Source organism: Sphaerodactylus townsendi, linkage group LG07, assembly GCF_021028975.2.
Source record: "Sphaerodactylus townsendi isolate TG3544 linkage group LG07, MPM_Stown_v2.3, whole genome shotgun sequence".
In the NCBI taxonomy this organism is placed as follows: Eukaryota; Metazoa; Chordata; class Lepidosauria; order Squamata; family Sphaerodactylidae; genus Sphaerodactylus; species Sphaerodactylus townsendi.
This window is the reverse complement of record NC_059431.1, coordinates 98,974,259-98,993,736: the sequence shown is the minus strand read 5'-3', so window position 1 is coordinate 98,993,736 and position 19,478 is coordinate 98,974,259. Positions and strand designations below refer to the sequence as shown.

Below are 19,478 nucleotides of genomic sequence, written 5' to 3'. Positions count from 1 at the left end.
CAAGTCAAAACAACCAGGTTGGCAAATATGAAACACAGGGATGATGAAGCAAGAATGGAGGGCTTCCAATGAGACATGCTTAATAGAAGGGGGGGGGATTGTAAGCCCCTTTGAGTCTCCTAATAGGAGAGAAAGGGGGGATATAAATACAAATTCCTCCTCTGAGAAACAGTTTAGTGGAATAAAACTGGTTGAGTTGAGCCTGATATGGTTTTGCACTCCTAAACATTACTAGATGTCCTCAGGGTGCAACCAGTCACTATAGTTGAGAAACTTGGAACACATGCTTAAATATGAACTGTGGCTTTCGCCACAAGATGCATACAGAAGCAGTAGCTCATTTCTATGTTTCATTTACATGTACATGCCCGACTATGTGATCAAATCCTGATGTATAAAAAACCTTGCAGCATTAAAAGGAGGGCAATATTTAAAAACTTAACTTTCCAGTCTAAGTGCAGTGGAAGTAACAGCTAAGAGTGTGGGGGGAGGGGGGGACATTCTCTTGCTATCATTGTAGCCTGTTAAAAGACAAACGGATGAGGTGTTCCCATGACTGAGTGAAGCCTTCATTAGACACTTCATGCAACAAAAACCAAGATGTAGTATTTCGGCAACTGAGCGCCTCTAGGTAATATCTGCGTGGCAAATTATTCTATCCCAGAATCTCCCACTGGTTGGATTAATGATTTGTAGGTTTATTTGTTCAAATACATCAAAGAAGATGCAAGCACTTTCATGACAAATATACAGAAAAAAAGTAGGATCAACACAGAACAGTCATCTACCTTACGTGGAGTGAAAGCTTTTATGACAACATACTCCGAAGAAGAATCCTTTTTCCTCCAGTTAAGTTACTTATGTCAATAAAATAGAGGGCAATAAGAGTTAAGAGGCAAGTTAGTTTGTGCATTTTCCTTAGACTTTCAAAACGTTAATAACATGCCAGTTAAACACTACAACTAAAATTTACATGTAAGCATGAAAGGGAGATGGGTGTTAGTTACCTTTTTTCTCTCTGAACCATCCAGAAGAAAAACAATGACTCTACAGAATACAGCAGGCAAACTGGCTGATCTAGGATTGGTTAGTGTGTTGAAGTCAGTCTTTTTTAAGTTGTGCTCAAAGCTCGTCATCCTCATTCTGGCACAGTTTGGTCCATGAAGAGGCTTTATGCTGAGACAGACCCCAACTGAATCACAGAAACGATTGCCCCTCCCCTAATGCCGGGTATCTTCTTCTGATCAAGGCCAGGTTTCAGAAAAGATGATTATAGGAAGTAATCTGGGGTACGCCGAGTGACGTGAGGCTCTCCACGGCGAGGTGCTGGATCAAACTGAAGGCTAGAGAGAGAGAGAGAGAGAGAGAAGTGTTTTGCATCCAGATGCATTTTAGTTCTAAAGGACACCCACTACTGCATACACAACCCTTCCTGTTTTAGCTGGCCACAAGTCAAAACAACCAGGTTGGCAAATATGAAGCACAGGGATGATGAAGCAAGAATGGGGGGCTTCCAATGAGACACGCTTAATAGGAACAAACATTTTACTAGACTGAGCACTATATTACATGAGGTCTTATATGCAGTGGTGGGATCCAAAAATTTTAATAACAGGTTCCGATGGTGGTGGGATTCAAACAGTGGCGCCGCCACACACACGCATCTCCAGTCCCTATTGGGCAGGGAGGTTGCTTTAGTAACCCCTTCTCGGCACTCAGAAAAAATTAGTAACCACTTCTAGAGAAGTGGTGAGAACTGGTTGGATCCCACCTCTGCTTATATGGCAAATAGATGGAACACAGCAGTGTGCACAGCAAGAAATCTTCAGAGTAATGGTTGGTTTTAGTCAGTATTCCTTCCAACGCCGTCATCAGAGTTCTAGGGGCAATCCAAACATACATGTGTCCCACTGAACTCAAAAAAGACTAATGTTCAAGAGACAGGATTGCAATGCTAACTTAAAATCCTGGCCCAAGTTCATTGTTGCTGTGATTCAATTAGACTGATTGGGGAATTATGCCTGCAAAATTCAGTTGTAGCAATGTCACCTAATCAAAGCAACAATAGTAGTGCAGTGCTGCCGTGTAGTTCTTGCATTTGTCTTTTTTCTGACCACAGCCACATACAGGCTTAAATCCTGCTGCCCCTCCCAATACAGCCCCAAGTACTTTCCCCCTCCACAATACAACTCCAAGGAGGATGGGATCTCAGGAACAGTTGAGGGGTAGGTGGGTCAGAAATGTGCACAGGAGGGAGAGAATCTGACACCTCCCTCTTCAAGATCTGTGTTTATACAGTGCAAAGTAGTGTGTTTTCTGCTTGAATAATACCTAGCTTAACACATGGGGAAAACAATTGCCCACATCCAATAAACAAAGTAAGTTTTCTTACAAGGAATATTTTAAAGTGTCATCTAGTTCCATGATAGCAGCCTGGTTCCCACAACGATAACAGTAATTAGGTGCACTGAAAATGGTGACCACATTCCGGTCATGGCACCAGTTGTAGCCCTGCAGCAGGAGGGAAAATAGTTCTCATGAAACATTTCAAAAAATTTTCCTCATAAATACGTAAAAGGGTTAAAAACATTTTAAACGTCACTTTGTAAAATTTCCATTACTATAAAATGAGCTGTCTCAAAGAAAGCAAAAAAGATTGTTTTAAGATGCCCCTCAAATTAATTATATTCAAATGCTAATTTGGGATGTGACAAAAGAAGCTAAGGATACTAATCTTATTTCTTCTCAGGGAGACTTTTAAATACAACGCTCTCTTAAGGCATCCCAACTTTGATACCATCAGCCTTTAGTACTCTGTGTATGTGGATTACAACAATAACCAGCAATTTCTTTTAATTAAACAGCAGGGGGAAGTGCCACCGATCCATTTAACAGCTATCGTGTACGTTATATAGCTAGGCAGCCATTTCTTGGACTAATGTGAATAGTTTCAAATGAATTTGCTTGCTGATGGATCAACTTTATTTCTCTGTGATGAAAGTAGAGCAGCTAGATATGAGTCCAGTCACACATCAGAGACCAACAAGATTTTCTACACATGAGCTTGTGAGAGTCAATGCTCCCTTCACCAGATACAGCACACTGTGAGGAATGCAAAACCAATTATAGCTGAGATTTTCATGGAGCGCATGGGCATACAGACCCACAAAATATTTTGGGAACTTTTGAACTGAATCTAAACTTGCAGAACAGAGAAGTTATACAGTAGATGGACAAAATGCAATAGTTCATAAACATAAGAATACTGCCATTAAAAATTTGAAATGATACAGCTGAACCGTTCAAAAATTTGGCATAACTGTACCCCTCACTAGCCATATCTTTCATGACAGATTTCCCGGTGAGTAGGCTGCATAATAGTAAACGGCTAGAAAACATACTTTGGAGATAGCCCCATATGATCCCCCACCAACTCCAATTACCGGTTTGTTTGCAAAGCCCACTCAATGCAGTTACCTACCAAATGCCATCCTGTCCTCACTGAACCACTGGATTTGTCATCTGACCAGGTAACACATGATATTACAGGACTATGCAACCCATTACGAGAGATGTACTAAAAACCACATACTTCTATGGCAAATACAATGGCCTGTAACCAAGCAGCCACCAGAACAGCGACCTTTCTCGGTGGTCCCCACCCCCACCCCCTTCATCCCTTTCAACCTCTGGAAAGAGATTCTTGGGGCCACAGGATGATGCAGATGAAGAGCTGTGTACGTCAGAGCAAGGAAAGGGAATGGGGCTGAAATCAGGCTTCCTCCATCACTGCATCATTTTTAATCATCATCTTTCATCATCATCTTTTCCCACAGCAGCCCCTGACTCCCATGGCTGACCACTAGCCATCCCATGACCACAGCAACATTTCCAGGAGTTGAAAGAACCACTGGGGGGGGAGGGGAGGGTGTTTGTGACCATCCGGTGGGGTGCGTGTAAACAGTCAGACATTCCAGAATCCAACATTCACTTCAGGTACGTTTTAAAGTTTTCAAATGACTAGATCAAAGTTGCCTCAGCCCCGAATATGAATTTAAATTTGGCTGATAAAAAATTTTTAGGTGCCAGGATCAGAAGTCAAGATGCTGAGTCACACACACAAAGCCAATACTTCAAGGGAATCCCAACCGTCTGTCACATCAGAGCCACACATTGCTGCACAACGGAATAATGTTTACCTCCATTACAAGCTGATGAGCACGAGACACCAACGTAAGTCCATTGGCGTGGTTAAATGTTTCAGAAATGTCTTGGCCAAATGTGTAGCCAGCACCACGTGGAGATATCCCCCAACCACCACGATCATCTGGATCAGACCACAAGAGATCACACATAGGGCCCTGCCAAAATAATAATAATAATAATAATAATAATAATAATAATAATAATAATAATAATAATAATAATAATAATAATAATAATAATAATCCCTTCCCCAAATGTAATCAACTTAAAGATTCACCAGTCGCTGGAAGTCTATTTTACAGAATAGAGAAGCTGCGGTAGCAATCACACTTGTCATAAGCAGTTAAAATCACATATATCAAGTAGTATATTCAGAAATGTTCTGCCAGACTCAGGTTTTAAGATTTTACTTAACAATTTTTAGCACATTATGTACCACACCAACCACACCACATTATCTAGGCCCTCACTCCTGACAATGCTTGGATTTCATGAATGTTAGAACAATCCATCTGGTAAAAGAGGCCCTCCCATATCTCTGCATAGTACTGGCCTATGGAACAGTGTGGGACAGAAAGGCATTCCTTCAGGCCCAATGCCTGAGCCCCAGCAGCACAGAACTTCCAGCGCCTGAGAGACCCACTCTGACCTGGCCAGCAACTCCATGGATCTGGGTAGCCATGACCACGATAAGTCATGTCCCCCTTAGTCTGTGCAAAGTGGTTTGGCATGTTGCTGTTTGGAACACGTCCCAGATATTCATATGGGCATGGGATATGGGAAAAATCAGGGACTTGGTAACAACAAAATCAAAGTTCCCTTAATGTGGTTTAAATGTTGTATTCAACCACATTCAAATCTTTTTTGGGAAGGTATTTAATTGGAATAATATCTAATGGCTTTTTTAAATCACAGCTCAGAAAAACAGACCTCTGTTCAAATGAAATAAAAATATAAGGCACTATGTACTCATTTCAGCCAGTCCAAAATGCTTATCCATCAGGCCACTGTGGTCCCCTAGAGACAATTGTGAAGTTTAACTTGCAAGTGACTGAGTGAACTGCTGTTGTACCTACTATACTAGTAATTAATTTTTCTAGGAAAGATACAGGATCATAAAAAGGGTTGTTATGTTGTGAGTTTTCCAGGCTGTGTGGCCATGGTCTGGCAGTTTTAGCTCCTACATTTCATCTAGTTAGGAGGAAAATTTACCAGACGACGACCACACAGCCTGGAAAACCAACAAAAGCCAGTTGATTTTGGCCAAGAAAGCCTTTGACAATACTCAGTCCTTTGTTTATGTATGTACTTCATTTATACCTACTCTTCTCATTAAGGGGGACCCAAAGCAGCTTTTACATCATTCTCCTCTCCTCCATTTTATCCCTACAACAACCCTGGGAGGTAGGTTAGGCTGAAAACGTGTGGCTGGCCCAAAGACTGGCCCCATAAGCTTCCATGGCTAAAGCAGGGATTTGAAGCTGGGTCTCTCAGATCCTCATCTAACACTCTAACCCCCATATCGCATTGGCTCTCTCTGCAGGAACAGGAATGTAACTAATACCACTGCCAGGACCCAACAGTTCAGCCTGAGAAACTCTAACTGCTTGAGTGGCACCAAAGAGGTGCATTTCTAATGTACCTAGCTAATTCAGACACAAAACGTAACTGGTTTTCCACTGCACAGGATTTCAGCATACAGACAGACACACCAATCTCCACCCACAGACAGTAACAGCTAGTTGCAGTTTTCAATTGAATGCTAAAAGTTCAGTTTTTGTATCAAGCTGGTCTTTTCCTCATTTGTACAAGCAGCTCTGAAAGTTTTCCCAGGCTCCTTCCCACTCATTTGATCCATCTAATTAGAACTTATTAACCAATCAGGAAGTTTCTTGCAGGGCCTTCTCAGTTGCGGCCTTTGAACACTTAGAAGAGTTTAGAAGACGTTTAGTTTGGATTTATATCCCCCCTTTCTCTCCTGTAGGAGACTCAAAGGGGCATACAATCTCCTTGCCCTTCCCCCTCACAACAAACACCCTGTGAGGTAGGTGGGGCTGAGAGAGCTCAGAAGAACTGTGACTAGCCCAAGGTCACCCAGCTGGCGTGCGTGCAAGTGCACAGGCTAATGTGAATTCCCCAGATACCGTAAGCCTCCACAGCTTAGGCAGCAGAGTGGGGAATCAAACTTGGTTCTTCCAGAGTGGGGAATCAAACTTGGTTCTTCCAGATTAGAATGCACCTGCTCTTAATCATTACGCCACTGCTGCTCACTTAGCTGGTCCTGAGCTCATAGGACATATACAGACAATACATGTTTTGTATTTAAACTTTCTCCTGCAGTGCAGCTAATGTAATTCTCACTGTTTTGAGGATAGAGACCTTCATGAGCCTTCTCATGCACACTTTGAACAGGGGCCGTCTTGGGAGTTGTCAACAGGGAGAAAGGAGACTTTTATCGCCGTCTGTGTTAGATGGTTCCTATTGGTTCATCGTTTTAATATGGGTTTTAATAATGTTTTATATTGTCATGTTATATATTTTATGTTGTTCACCCCCTGAGCCCTTCGGGGGAGGGCAGCTTATAAATCTAAAGTATAAATAAAAAAAATAAAATAAACCAACATGGGGGTCTTTCGATTATGAAAGTTTGAGCACTATGCTCTAAAGCAGTGGTTCTCAACCTTCCTAATGCCACGACCCTTTAATATAGTTCCTCATGTTGTGGTGACCCCCAACCCTAACATTTATCCATTTTACAGATGGAGAGCACTGATGCAGAGAGTCTTAGACGACCCCTGTGATAGGGTCATTCGACCCCCAAAGGGGTTCTGACCCCCAGGTTGAGAACCACTGCTCTAAAGCTATAAGTGTACAACTCTTAGTAATGCCAAAGTAAAATGATCTATCAATCTATCTAAAACCTTTAACAGCTGCCTTTCTACCTTTCAGAACTCAAGGTGGCTTGCAATGCAAATGAAATGAAAATGACAAAAAATACATTAAAAAGCACAATTTAAAATCTCAGAACTAGTTCTAGGCATAGCCTGGGTTGATCTGCTAAACACTATAGCAACAGAAGGAGGCAGTTGTCTAGAATAAACCATTTTAGGACTATGTATGTTAAAAGGATTTAGAAGTGCAAAAAAACTAGAGCACTAGTTAATGCATTAATGCAGAGTTTTATGACGCAAAAACTAATTTACAAAATGGTTCCACATTCTTTTAGTAGGCCTTGCTATAACGAACTGCAAATTAGAAGGTACGTGTTATTGTCTAGCGACAAGACTAGCCTAGTTCAAGATACATGATGTGTACCTTGCGTTCTAAGCTGGAATTTACCGTTCCTTTAAGGAAAGGATCAGAGCCCAACATCACACCCACAAAAGGCAGAAAGCGCTTCCACAGACATTACCTCATGTGGAACTTCCTGCAGACGATCAAGAGCTCTGATATGATCCAGTGTATCTATAGACGGAGAAAGACCTCCATGGAGACAGAATATCTGCAGAGGAATGGACAGCAAGATAGAATTACAATGATTGAAACAAAGAGGTGCATTTCCTTCTGAAAAGGCTAAACCTTTGAACTGCTGCTCTTGAGACCCAGTTAAAATGCTGCTGCTCTAACCTACTTTTTCACAACGGGTGCTGTTGTGGGATACTTTCTCTCCTGGAGCCAAGGAGAAATTAGCAGAAATTTCTACTGAACATTAAAATAGTGTGAATTGAAGGGTTGGGTGACAAACCTTCTTCCAACATTTATGTCAGTATTCCTGACAAAATCCCATGCTTCACAAAGGGTATCCAACACAGTAGTACGATATGGAGAAATCCTAAGCTAGCAGAAGACAATAGAGAGCGTGAAGAAAACACCTTCATTCTTCCCTTTCATTAATGGTACAAGAATGCACAACACACCCATGTGTATATTTTCTCAGATGATAAAGCCATTTCTCCAGTGATTAATATTTTAGAATTAACATGTACACATGTAAGCACTCTGAAGAGTCATACTGCTGCCATATCTTCTGTTGACAAACAGTACGCTTTTTACTATGGCTAGTTATGAGTCACTTCTCACCTAATACATCTTTATATAGATTAATGCAGGAAACACTGACTTGGATCCAGCAATGTGCAAGCAGCAACACCAATGGATCTGACATAGTTCCACTTGAAAAGACCTTGAGCAACAGTGCTTTCCTCCCTGTGTATTACGGTGCCCCAAAATTGATTGCACAACATCTTGCACAAATGGGAACACAGTACACCTGACTTAGTGCTACAATTTGTGTGTCCCTGTGTGTGTCCCTGCTTGAGCAAGAGCTTTGCATGTATGTATGTATGCATGTATGTTGCTTTGGTTTAAAACGCAGGTCTCTAAGGTAAGAAAGAAGGGAGCTAGATGGTTGAGTGAAGTGTGGAATGACTGGATGGCAGCTGCACCTTAAAGGTGGAATTCATTGGTTTGTTCAGAGCACTTGGGTGTGATACAGAAAGAAGGAGTTGAGTGGGTGAGCGGGCTGAGTGGAGTGTGAGACAAATCTGTGTTTTTTCTGCCTAACTGGCAAAAGACAGGAATAATTCCTATGAGCAGAAGTTATTAGCCTGGGTATCAAGTGAGTAAAACAAGCCTTTGTGGCTAGGCCTATTTAAGGAAGTTTGGCAAAAGGAGAACTTGAAACTATTACACTTGTAAACCATACTGAAATCATTACATTGTTATACTTCTGAATACTTTAAAACACATTTTATTTACGTTTAAAGGAAAACAGCTGCTGTATTTGGAGTAAAGGATCCCCTTTTACCTCAGAGCCACCTGCAAGTGCTGACCGTTCTGTTAGGCTGACAAATATAACTAAGCCATCTTGCTCTTTGGGTTTAACTAAGAATGGCAGTCAAAAATAGGAAACACTAAGGAAGGCAAGAGAGCAGTACAACACCTGCCATCTCAGAACACTGCCGACAGGAGCCACTGCAGGTGTTACACACTAGGGTTTCAGAACAAAAGACGAAATGTTACCCAAGATCCTATTATAATGGACAAGGGATGAGTTTATAAATCTTTATGCTTTAAAAAGTACTAATTTTTTATTTTCTTGGTACACAACAGCAAATTAATAGCATAGCAGGTTTAAACTAAAAATATCATGGATTCACAAAAAAGAAAGAAGATCAAAAATTGGTGCGTGTATGCTGTCAATTAACAGCAGAGGAAGTTTGCCATTGCCTGCCTCTGCATGGGTTTACACGAGAGAAGTTTAAAGTGGGGGAAGCCGGCCAGCGATTCTCCCGCACACACAAGCAGTTTGCAAAAGTGGGGAAGCTGGTGATTCTCTCGCGCATGCCAGAGAATCACCAGCTTCCCTGCCAGCAAACCCCTTGCGCGTGCCAGAGAATTACCGTGTTTTAAAAATAAAAAGTTTTAACAATGGGACAAGATTCGGCCAATCAGAACGCAGAAAGGGAGTGAGATTCAGCCAATCAGAATGCAGGAAATGGAGGCTGCCTGCACATACGTGAAAGAGATCCAGGAAGAGTTCTCGGTGTTTAAGTTGTGCTAAAAGGAAAGCCCTGGGCTTGTGTGGAACCTTTTGGGGGTTTTCCGCAGCGTCTCTGACTCGGGTGAAAGAAGAGCTGGGGAGCTGTGGGGAATACGAGCAGGGTGAGAAGCCCTGCAGCAGGTACGCTTCCAGATATACTATGGGGAATTTTGAAAGTGCAAAAATAGCCTCAGCAGGCTTCACGTGGAGGAGTAGGGAAACAAATGTGGTTCACCAGATTAGAGTCCACCACTTTAACCACTATGCCACACTTGCTATCATAAAAAATGAGGAAGATTAGACTAATGACTAGAGGTGAGGGGTGGGACTCAAATTGTTTTTGTAAATGCCTGCTTAGAAACTCCCTTTCCAATGCTAAAAAAATGAAATAGAACTTATACAGACTAGACCATCTCAGATACAAACAGCACTGGGTGAAGTTGCCTGAAACACACTAAAAGGGAAATGCAAAGCTTTCCCTACCCCTCCATTACATATTCATATTACGTGGCAAGGCCTCTAATACAAATTTGCTGTCAAGAGTGGGGAACACAGCAGAGGAGGAAAGGAAGACTGGCTAGCATTCTGTTGACAAACCAAAGCCTCAGTAAAGTGCCACTCAATTTTCCCTTAGCTGTGAGCTAAGTACGGCAGGAACAGAATAGGAACACAGCACTATATCATGCCATTCAAAACTACCATTATAATTCTGCCTGTCTGGCAATTTCTAACCTTCCCTGCCCCAACGCCAAAGGAAGCTCCCAGATGAAAGGGGAACACAACATCATGCTCATATTTGTTACAATTCCCTACAAAAACAGGCTTATAAAGCATTAATGCAGTTGATAGCTTTTAAATGCATAATTTTAGAAAAGACAAGAGATCTTTCCAAAAATCCCTGAGGCAGTTCAAGTGTTCTTTTTTGTGGGATGAGTTTGTCTGTCTGGTTTCGTTTAAAACCCCAAAGGGTGTTTTTGAAGGGCTTGTCAGGTAAGCGGGCTCATCAAATATGGATGCCACATCCCAGAAATCAGACTCTGCTCTTAGGAGCCCCAACTCTCACACCACACAGGCCATCTATTCCCACAGCTGGCAGGCCCCTGCAAATTTCGACTGATGTTTCTGTGATTTCCTGCTCCTGAAGGGAAAGCCCTTCTGAATTTCTGAACTGTGTCCAAACCATTAGTGAATGCTGAACATTTATGTATTGTTGGACAGTGATCTGTATGCATCTAACGGAGTCGCACTATTCCCACACGCAGCAAGGAAAATTAGGTTAAACACTGCAAAATGACCTGAATGCTATATCATTTTATTGTTATGGGTGTCTGTTTTATTATTGCTTAATTTACCTGAGGTAAATTTAGCCTATTTAGTTGTTAACATTTGTACAGGATTTTAGTTATTAGGGTCCATTTATTGTTGTTTATCCCTCTGTTTTGCCATACTGTATTGTTGGGTACATGGAAAGACTGTGAAGGCCTATGGCCAATACAACAAACTTCTGCTGCATTTGCCAAGCCATCAGTGGGACTGGGGGTGAGGAAGATCTTGTTGGCAGCAAACTAGCAGCAGCGGTTTCATTTTCTTCTCTTTGCAGGTTCTTAAAACCTGAGAATGAGGTAAGCAGCTCTTAGCCTGTGGCAGGCAGTCTTGTTGGATAAGTACCAGCCTGGGACCAGTTTGTTTTGGACGTTTAATATTATTTGCTAATCAGGATGATTATCTATTATCTATCTGTGAGCTGTTTTAGATCCCTTTGGGGGGAAAGTGGCATAGAAATACCACTAATAAAGTAAACAGATGATAAAGCTGAAGTACACATTGATCTCAAAGACATCCTGATCACTAAAGAAATCTCGAAAAAGAGACTTGGTTATTTGCAATAATTCTAGTTCAAAGCATGAAATCTGCCTCATAATACAGTACATGGGGGATGGAATGCAGAGCTCTGGAAGGTCATTTGCTCCTTTTTAGCAGAAACATCCTCGGGATGGATTCTGAGTAGCAGCCACAAATTACAAGTATGCCACCCTGTCACACAACCAACGGGCTTCAGAAATTTCTTACCTGCCCATCTACTAGAGCTGTAAGGGGAAGATAATCAAACAGATCTGTGAAATACTTCCAAACATTGGCATTTCCATATTTCCGTAGACATTCATCATAGAAGCCATATACTTGTGTAATTTGTCTGCTTTCGTGGTTGCCTCTCAGAATTGTAATTCGTTCAGGGTAGCGCACCTGAACAGACAGAGAGTGAACCGGCATTACAGGAGAGCATCAAAGGGTTATATTTTAAATAACATACAGATTGTGAACCAGTAAACAACATACACTGAACTATCATATCTAATTTTGAACAATGCCCTCAAAATGCAGATTGGGAAACCTATAAAATAGAGCCATGTATTGATGGGGAGGGGGTTTGGCAGAAAAAAATCCAAAAACATTAAAATATGACAAGAGATTAAAATTTCCCCAAAACTGAGAATACAGGTGGCCTTCTGGGACTGCCAAGCAATTCCCAGCAGGGCAAAAAAGTGGCAATGGGAGGGACCTGAGGAAAGGAGGTAAAGGGAGAGCAAACTGTAGAGGTGGATGGATAAAGGAGGGAAAGGGCCAGTACGGAACAAGAAGGGAGAGAAAAGAGACTGAAAAAGGAAGGAAAAGTGGAACAGGACGGAACATGAGGGGGAGGGATGGGATCCTCCCTCTGAACCTCTGGGATCATGTTGTTCTAGTGTAAACTTGAGAATTCAGTGGCCCCCAACCTCTGTTTCTCAACCTACATAGCTTACCTTTAACGCCACAAGAAGAGTCACAGTTTCTACAGAGTAGTATCCTCTGTCAACATAATCGCCCATGAAGAGATAATTTGTGTCCGGTGACTTCCCACCAATTCTAAAGAGCTCCATAAGGTCATGGAACTGACCGTGGACATCTCCACAAACTGTGACAGGACAACGTACTTCCTGTACATTTGATTCTTTTGTAAGGATCTCTTTAGCCTAATAAAAGAAAAAAAGCAGATGAGACTAGAAGCCGGTAAGTTTCTGTATGATCTATTCAAGGCTACCACACAAAGGTTCAGGAAAAACTTGGCAACAGACGACCATGGTAGTATGGCCCAGTGTCTTTCACCTCGGCAAAGGGGGTCAGCATTTGAATTGCTGCTGAGTCAACTAGGAGTTTGTTGGATGGCCCTTAAGCCACACACTCCCAGCTCCTGTAAATGGGAATTACGACAGTCAATGATGCAAGGCTATTGTTACAACAGAACTCAAGAACATACTTTTAACATTTACAGATGCTTCAGAAATGTTAAGTGCAGATCTAAAGACGTTCTTAATCGAGAATAGGGGTGGAAACATTCTAAACACTTAAAAATCACATGCTTGAAAAGCTTTTCCCATTCCTGCACAGGACTGGCATCTTGACACCTAGAAAGCTGAAAAACATTCCAAAACACCTTTAGATGCACTGCAAAAGGTCACTCGCACCACCATTCACTCTTGTGCAATGTTCCTGCTCCACAGCATTTACCCAAATTACTTCAAAAACCCAGAACATAAGGCGGGGCCCATCTGCAGGTATGGAAGAAAAGATGTAAACTCTTGTATTTTAAATACAGTATCTGCACCCACACTGAACTACTACAGTAGACAGCACAGAATCATTACAAATGTGTTTTACATAAGCGACTGCTAAATAGTAACTACTAGGGCTGGCCATTAAATATGGCTGAATGGGAAAAAAAACCTGGGGAAAAGCCATTTTGATTATGTATTTTTTTGCAGAGCTGAATAGCCTGGTGCCAAAAAGCCAAATAGATTTTGACTTTTGTAGCTGTCGGGTGTGTCTGTGTGTGAGGGCTGGATGACCCAATCCTCGCAGGCAGCCCTCCCTGCTGCCTGCAAAGCCAGTTCCCCCCGGCAACCCATCCTCACCACTTGTGAAGCCAGTTCTGGCTTTGCGAGCAGGGAGGCAGCCTTGCACAGCTGGATGCAGGGGTCAGCTCAGCCAATCCCTGAATTCAGCTGTGCAGGGCTAGCATTTTTAGGGTGCACCTTTAAAAAAGAACCCTGAAAATGTTCAGATTTTGGCTTTTTTCAACTTTCTCTGAAGCTTTTCAGGTCTTTTAAAGCCAAATCCAAAAAATAACTCAAAATAACTACTATGGATCTGAACATCTCACACTTCTAAAGAAGTCACTGGCCTAGGTAATATTCACTTCTCTTTTGGGGTTTTTTAAAAGTGGAAGCAACTGTGAAGCATCTACTGAGAACTACACATTTTTAGATTATAATTGACAGTACCTTCACTGCTGAGGCAGCTCTACCATATGTCCATTTCTGCTACCTCAAGTCTGCAGAATTGAAGGCACACATATATACAAAGAAATACATAATTTATCAGTTTAATGCTATTATCCTGCGCAGAGTTCTCAGGAAGTACATTAAACATAGGCGGGTCCACCAGGGTAAAAAATCTGGAATCAGTAAAGCAATATACCTTATTAAGACCAACCAATGTTCACAATAAATAACGCAGAATTATTTTTTTCCTATGGAAAGTTCGAAAAACAAGGACATGCTATTAAACACTGCTTATCCTCATCTGTAGACTGCAGCAGAAAGGAAAGGAATTTTCCATTTCAAACAATTCATTGTTTCCTATACCCAACAACGAATGGATATAATTAATAACACACTAACTACTAAGTAAGCTTGGTATTTCCATGGCTGTAATCGATGTTTTTCAGGTAATTATCCCTAGAAAATGTGTGAAAGAGTACATGTATATTTATCGATGGGTAAAGCAAGGGTGGGAGAATAAAATCACAAATACATGGAATAATCCAAATAGTTAAAACCAAATTATGAAGGTACCTGATAGGCTTTGCGTGTCAGAACACAAAAAACAGCTAATTTTTTAACTAATCTGGCTGCTTTCACAGAATGGAAGAAACAGTGCAAACAGTGCAATCACAGAATGGGAGAAACAGTGCAATCTGATACTGAAGGAATAAAAAAACAGAAGTGATGAGGACCCCCCGGTAACATTTGGGGATGAGGTCAATTCTGCTGAAATAAATGAGTGGACAACCATAGTGATGGCATATGACTCACAGTTCTAAAATCACTGTGACAACAGTTTTCAGGGTCTTTGGTTTTCTATCCTTAACGTTAAATAGTGTAAAGCATAGGTGTCAAACTCGCGGCCCTCCAGATGTTATGGACTACATCATGCTGGCAGGGGAACATCTGGAGGGCCGCGAGTTTGACACCTGTGGTGCAAGGGAAGCACAGGATGTACTAAGTTTTAAAGATTACTCCAATAAAAATAATTTCCCTATAAAGCTTTGAATTCTTTTGAACATTTTAACCACACTGTATCTTTTTTTCCTAATCCTATTTATTACAACGGGGACACAAAATTAACATTTAATACTCACAAATGTGTTTACTAAATTTAAATCAAAGTAAACATAGTAAATGAGTTCATTCTCTTCCAGCCACTTGGGAGGGGGGAAAGCAGAAGAAAAGGATTGGCACCCCGTTACATATCAAAAGCTGTCTGAAGTAGGTCAGATAAGTATTATGGATAGAGTCCATCCATCTTTTTTTTTTTTACAAAAACAAGAACTGCATGCCTGCATATGTTTTAATTAGCTCTGTTTTCAGTCTGCCCATGTATATTCATGGAACCAATATAAGGAAGGAAGAAAAGAATATACTGAAGTAGAGTAAAAAACTACAGTAAACCTTAGTCCCAACATAAAGGCAAGCATCCAGATATTATTTTGTCTTCTACAGCGGGCAGTGGCCACAGTCTCGGCAGCTCTTTCTCCTTTTCCACTTTCCCTCAGAGCAGTTGTTCCCAACCTTTTTAAACTCATGTAGCCCTTGGCAACCCAATTCCTTAAAATTGTACCCCCATATTAAAAAACCCATTATGTAATTTTCTTCATGTACCCCTAAACGCTCTGGCATGTATCTCTGGGAGTACACGTACCTCGGGGTTGGGAACCACTATCTCAGAGCACACAAGCCTTCAAGCAGCCCTTGGAAAAGTTGGGCTGCCATTGAGCCCCTTCCAACCCAAGCTACCTGGCCTGGGTTTCTGCTCGATTGCAATCATATGTGTGAGATTCAAAAAGCAACATATACAGCTTGCTTGTATAGCACATTTTTTTAAAGTCTCTGCCCTTCCTTCAAGGTTAAGGCAGTATATGTGGTCCTCCCTGCCCAGCAGTATCTTTACAACAACCTTTATAGGCAGGTCAGGCTGAGCGTGAGTGACTGGCCCACAGTCAATCGCCAAGCTTCACAGGAGAGTGGGTATTGGAACCTGGGCCTCCCAGATTTTAGTCTGTTGCTGTAACCCAGGGGTGGTCAACCTATGGCCAATTTTTTCCTATTGGCTATGCTGGCAGGTTGGTCACCCCTACTGTAACCACTGAACCAGACCAGCTCCCTTAACATCTTGTAGCCTCAACTTGAAAATAACACTTTCCTATAATTTTTCTTCCTTTTTAGCTCCTCTGAATTCTAAGTCAGGAGTTCCCTCCCTGACAATTTCCTCCCCACTCAGCATCTTAAAACTGTCACTGTGGCTCACAGGGCCTTCCTTGAGACCCAACCATGCCCCTGAGGAGGCCAGAAGCAAAGACATGATTTAAAACCAATTTTTCTCTTCCTGTTTTTTTACACACACCCATTGTTTACATATACATTTTGAGGACGACACCCTGAGAGAAAAAAGAGCCCGATGTCATCTTTAGTTATTTGTGCATGCATAAATAATGTGAGTGGTACACAACTACAACTATGGAAGAGAGACATTACAAATAAATATGAGAAATGCACATACCATTCATAAACAAACTGTATGTAAGAAAACATATACTATATACAGAACACAACACATGAGAAAGACTCATGTGTTTTCCTCAATTTTTTTCTATTATGGGTATGTCTTTTATATGTATGTATGAATGTTTGTACCGTGTTTAAAGGAATATGCGAGACAGTGTCTTGTTAATTTTGCTCCCAAAGATGCGCGCTATATCCGTCTTATTTCCTTTCAGGGGATGTCCATTATTTTTCTGTAAGTTGCCTGTTCGTTGGAAGGCATGCTGAAACAAAAAACTTTGCTATGTCTTACTTTTGGGGGATGCCTTATATTTTGCACTTCAGCAAAACCTCTACTATGTCTTATTTTTAGGAGATGTCTTATATTCGGGGAAACAGGGTATGTATGGGTGTATACGTACACACACATATATGTATATGTGTATATATATATACACACCTATGTATGTGTATATGTGTGTGTATATATATATATGTGCATGTATCTCTGTGTGTGTATACATGAAACTATCCATGAAACACATCATATATAAAAGGAAACATACAGCATATAAAGAACACAATACATGACAGACCACATATAAAACAAACTGTATGTGAAAGAGACAGATGTAGAACACAATCTATATGACCCATATTACACATAAAGCAATACTTGTGTGAGAAAGACACACTCTAAGTCATATATGTGCGCGCGCTCTCTCTCTCACACACACACACGATACACGGTGGCGGGCGGAGGGGGGGTGAGACAGCCGATGCCACTCCATAGGAGAGCCGCGCCATCCTCCCTGCCCACCTTTTCGCAGAGGCTCCGCACTTGGCTCTCGCTCAGCTGCTTGCACTCGTTGAGCTGCTCGATCCACTGGTCCAGCTCCTTGGTGAAGATCTTGTCCTCCATGCCGGCCGGCCGGCCCCTCGCCGTCCGCTCAGCTTTGAAGGGAGGGAGGGAGTGCCGGGCGGCAGGAGGATAAGACCGAGGGGAGGGGCCGCGGAGGGGCGCAGGGACGAGCGGGGGAGGGGCAGCCAACGGTGCCTCGGCGCAACGGCCCACCCAGGCAGAGCGCGCGCGAGAGGCCCCGGCCTCGCTCTCTCCCGGCCCTCCCCGCCTCTCGCTCCGGCACCCTGTAATGGCGGCGGCCGCGGCGCTGCGCACTTCCGCTCACACCTCGCACGCCACGCTGGGTCGTTTCCGGGAGGGGAGGCTGCAGCGCCACCTGCAGTCTGGAGGTAGTGTGTGCCACGGCTCGCCTTTGTCGCTTGCTTTACTGACTTCCCTCGGCCTTTTTGAGGCACGAGACTGAGGTGGTTTGTTGATACTTTCCGCTGCACAACAACCCTGGCATTCCTTGATAGTCTGTAAGGTTGCCTGTCAGTAGACATTAGACTCCAATATTGGCAATGGCAGACTTTATTGAAGTTCTTTGCGAAGCAATTAATAATACTGCTCTGTAGCCAGATCTGATAAAAGTGGGAAAGCCAGGAGCTGACTCAGGCTAGCCTGGTCCATCCTGGTCAGGACACCCTTACAGTTAACCCTTCTACATCTCCATACTTTCCCCATTGCTTTTTCAATATATCGCTGGTCAGCATAGGAAATTAAATGGTGTTTTTTGGAGTTTTGCAGAAGCCGCAGACTTATTTTCTGGTATGAAGGGAGAGACGAAAGTTTTTACACGGATGTCTTGATTGAGGGAGTGCCATGCCACTAACACCTGCAATGTGGAAGGGATAACTGTACTACTTTTAAATTGTAGACTGCTCCCTGCTGAGGATTACTCACATTCTTCTTAAATGGCCTAACAATAGTATGCCAGTTGGAAGAGATGTCAATAGATCCCAAATTGTTTCTGAGGAATGAGACAGGGACTTGCTATATAGATAAGGAAACTTGCACTCCCTAGCCCACACAGGTTTTATGCTCCCACTCTAGCCCTATTAGGTAAACTGAATGAAGGCTCATGAAAATAGGGTTGCCAGTTCTTGGGAAATTTCTAGGGAATTGAGGTTGGAGAAGGAATTCAGTGGGGATGCACTGTCACAGAATCAGTGCTCCAAAGCTGCCATTTCCTTCAGGAGGACGGATATTTGTAGTCTAGTTGTTAGCATACCACCCTGGTATAGTGAGGTGGGGGTGCTTCTCAGGTCCCCCTGCCCACTTTGCCAGCCTAGAAAGGCGATGTTGGCTTTGCAGATAGGGAGCCCATTTTCTGGCAATAGCTATCAAAAAAGTCCATGGATGGGTATGGTTCATGACCTTGCAAGGGTTAGAGCAGTGGTTCTCAACCATCATAATGTTGGGAGCCTTTAATACAGGTCCTCATGTTGTGGTGACCCCCAACCCTAACATTTATCCATTTTACAGATGGAGAACACTGATGCAGAGAGTCTTAGGTGATCCATGTGAAAGGGTCGTCTGCCCCCCAGGTTGAGAACCACTGAGTTAGAGCTACTAGAAGGCATTACTGTGCCAAGTGAAGCTGCTACAAAGGCCAGAATAGGTAGCACTTGATGAATGCAGGAGCCCAGGACATGAAAGGCTATAAAGATATATGAAGCTAAAGCTACTATCTTGAGCTAAGCTGGGACATGATTGGTAAATAAGCATACGTTGCATCCCGAACAGGAAGCTGCTTCATTGTGTGCTGTTTCCAAATCACCTTCAAGGGCAGCATATTGCAGTGGTTAAGCCTTTAGGCTACTGTTGAATGTACCAGTGTTGCCAGACTGGCTTGTCTCCAAGGATAGTTAAAATTTTAGTCAAATAGTTGGTACAAAGCACTATCAGTTACCGCAGCTGTTGCTCAGATAGCACAGCAGGGTCTCACATGACTTCTAACATCTTCATGATG

The 19,478-nt window shown here is 42.4% G+C and overlaps 1 protein-coding gene across 1 annotated transcript; it reads right to left on the bottom strand.

The window, feature by feature from the left end:
- Nucleotides 1-677: 677 nt before the first annotated feature.
- On the bottom strand, nucleotides 678-17,784 carry PPP2CB (protein phosphatase 2 catalytic subunit beta). Its single transcript, XM_048504781.1, has 7 exons — nucleotides 17,426-17,784; nucleotides 12,550-12,759; nucleotides 11,819-11,992; nucleotides 7,619-7,708; nucleotides 4,200-4,361; nucleotides 2,393-2,511; nucleotides 678-1,343 (listed from the first exon to the last, which is right to left on the bottom strand). The coding sequence occupies exons 1-7, from the start codon at nucleotides 17,525-17,527 to the stop codon at nucleotides 1,271-1,273; spliced, it is 930 nt and encodes a 309-aa protein (XP_048360738.1). The 5' UTR covers nucleotides 17,528-17,784; the 3' UTR covers nucleotides 678-1,270.
- Between the last annotated feature and the right edge of the window lie 1,694 nt (nucleotides 17,785-19,478).

Bases quoted from the DNA above. Each gene is read 5' to 3' on its own strand.
- PPP2CB (XM_048504781.1), bottom strand. From the start codon at position 17,527: ATGGAGGACAAGATCTTCACCAAGGAGCTGGACCAGTGGATCGAGCAG. The intron at 12,760-17,425 runs GTGGGCAGGGAG...TTCTTTTATTAG, and splicing joins TGCGGAGCCTCTGCGAAAAG to GCTAAAGAGATCCTTACAAA. The intron at 2,512-4,199 runs GTAAACATTATT...CTCCTGCTGCAG, and splicing joins CTCATCAGCTTGTAATGGAG to GGCTACAACTGGTGCCATGA.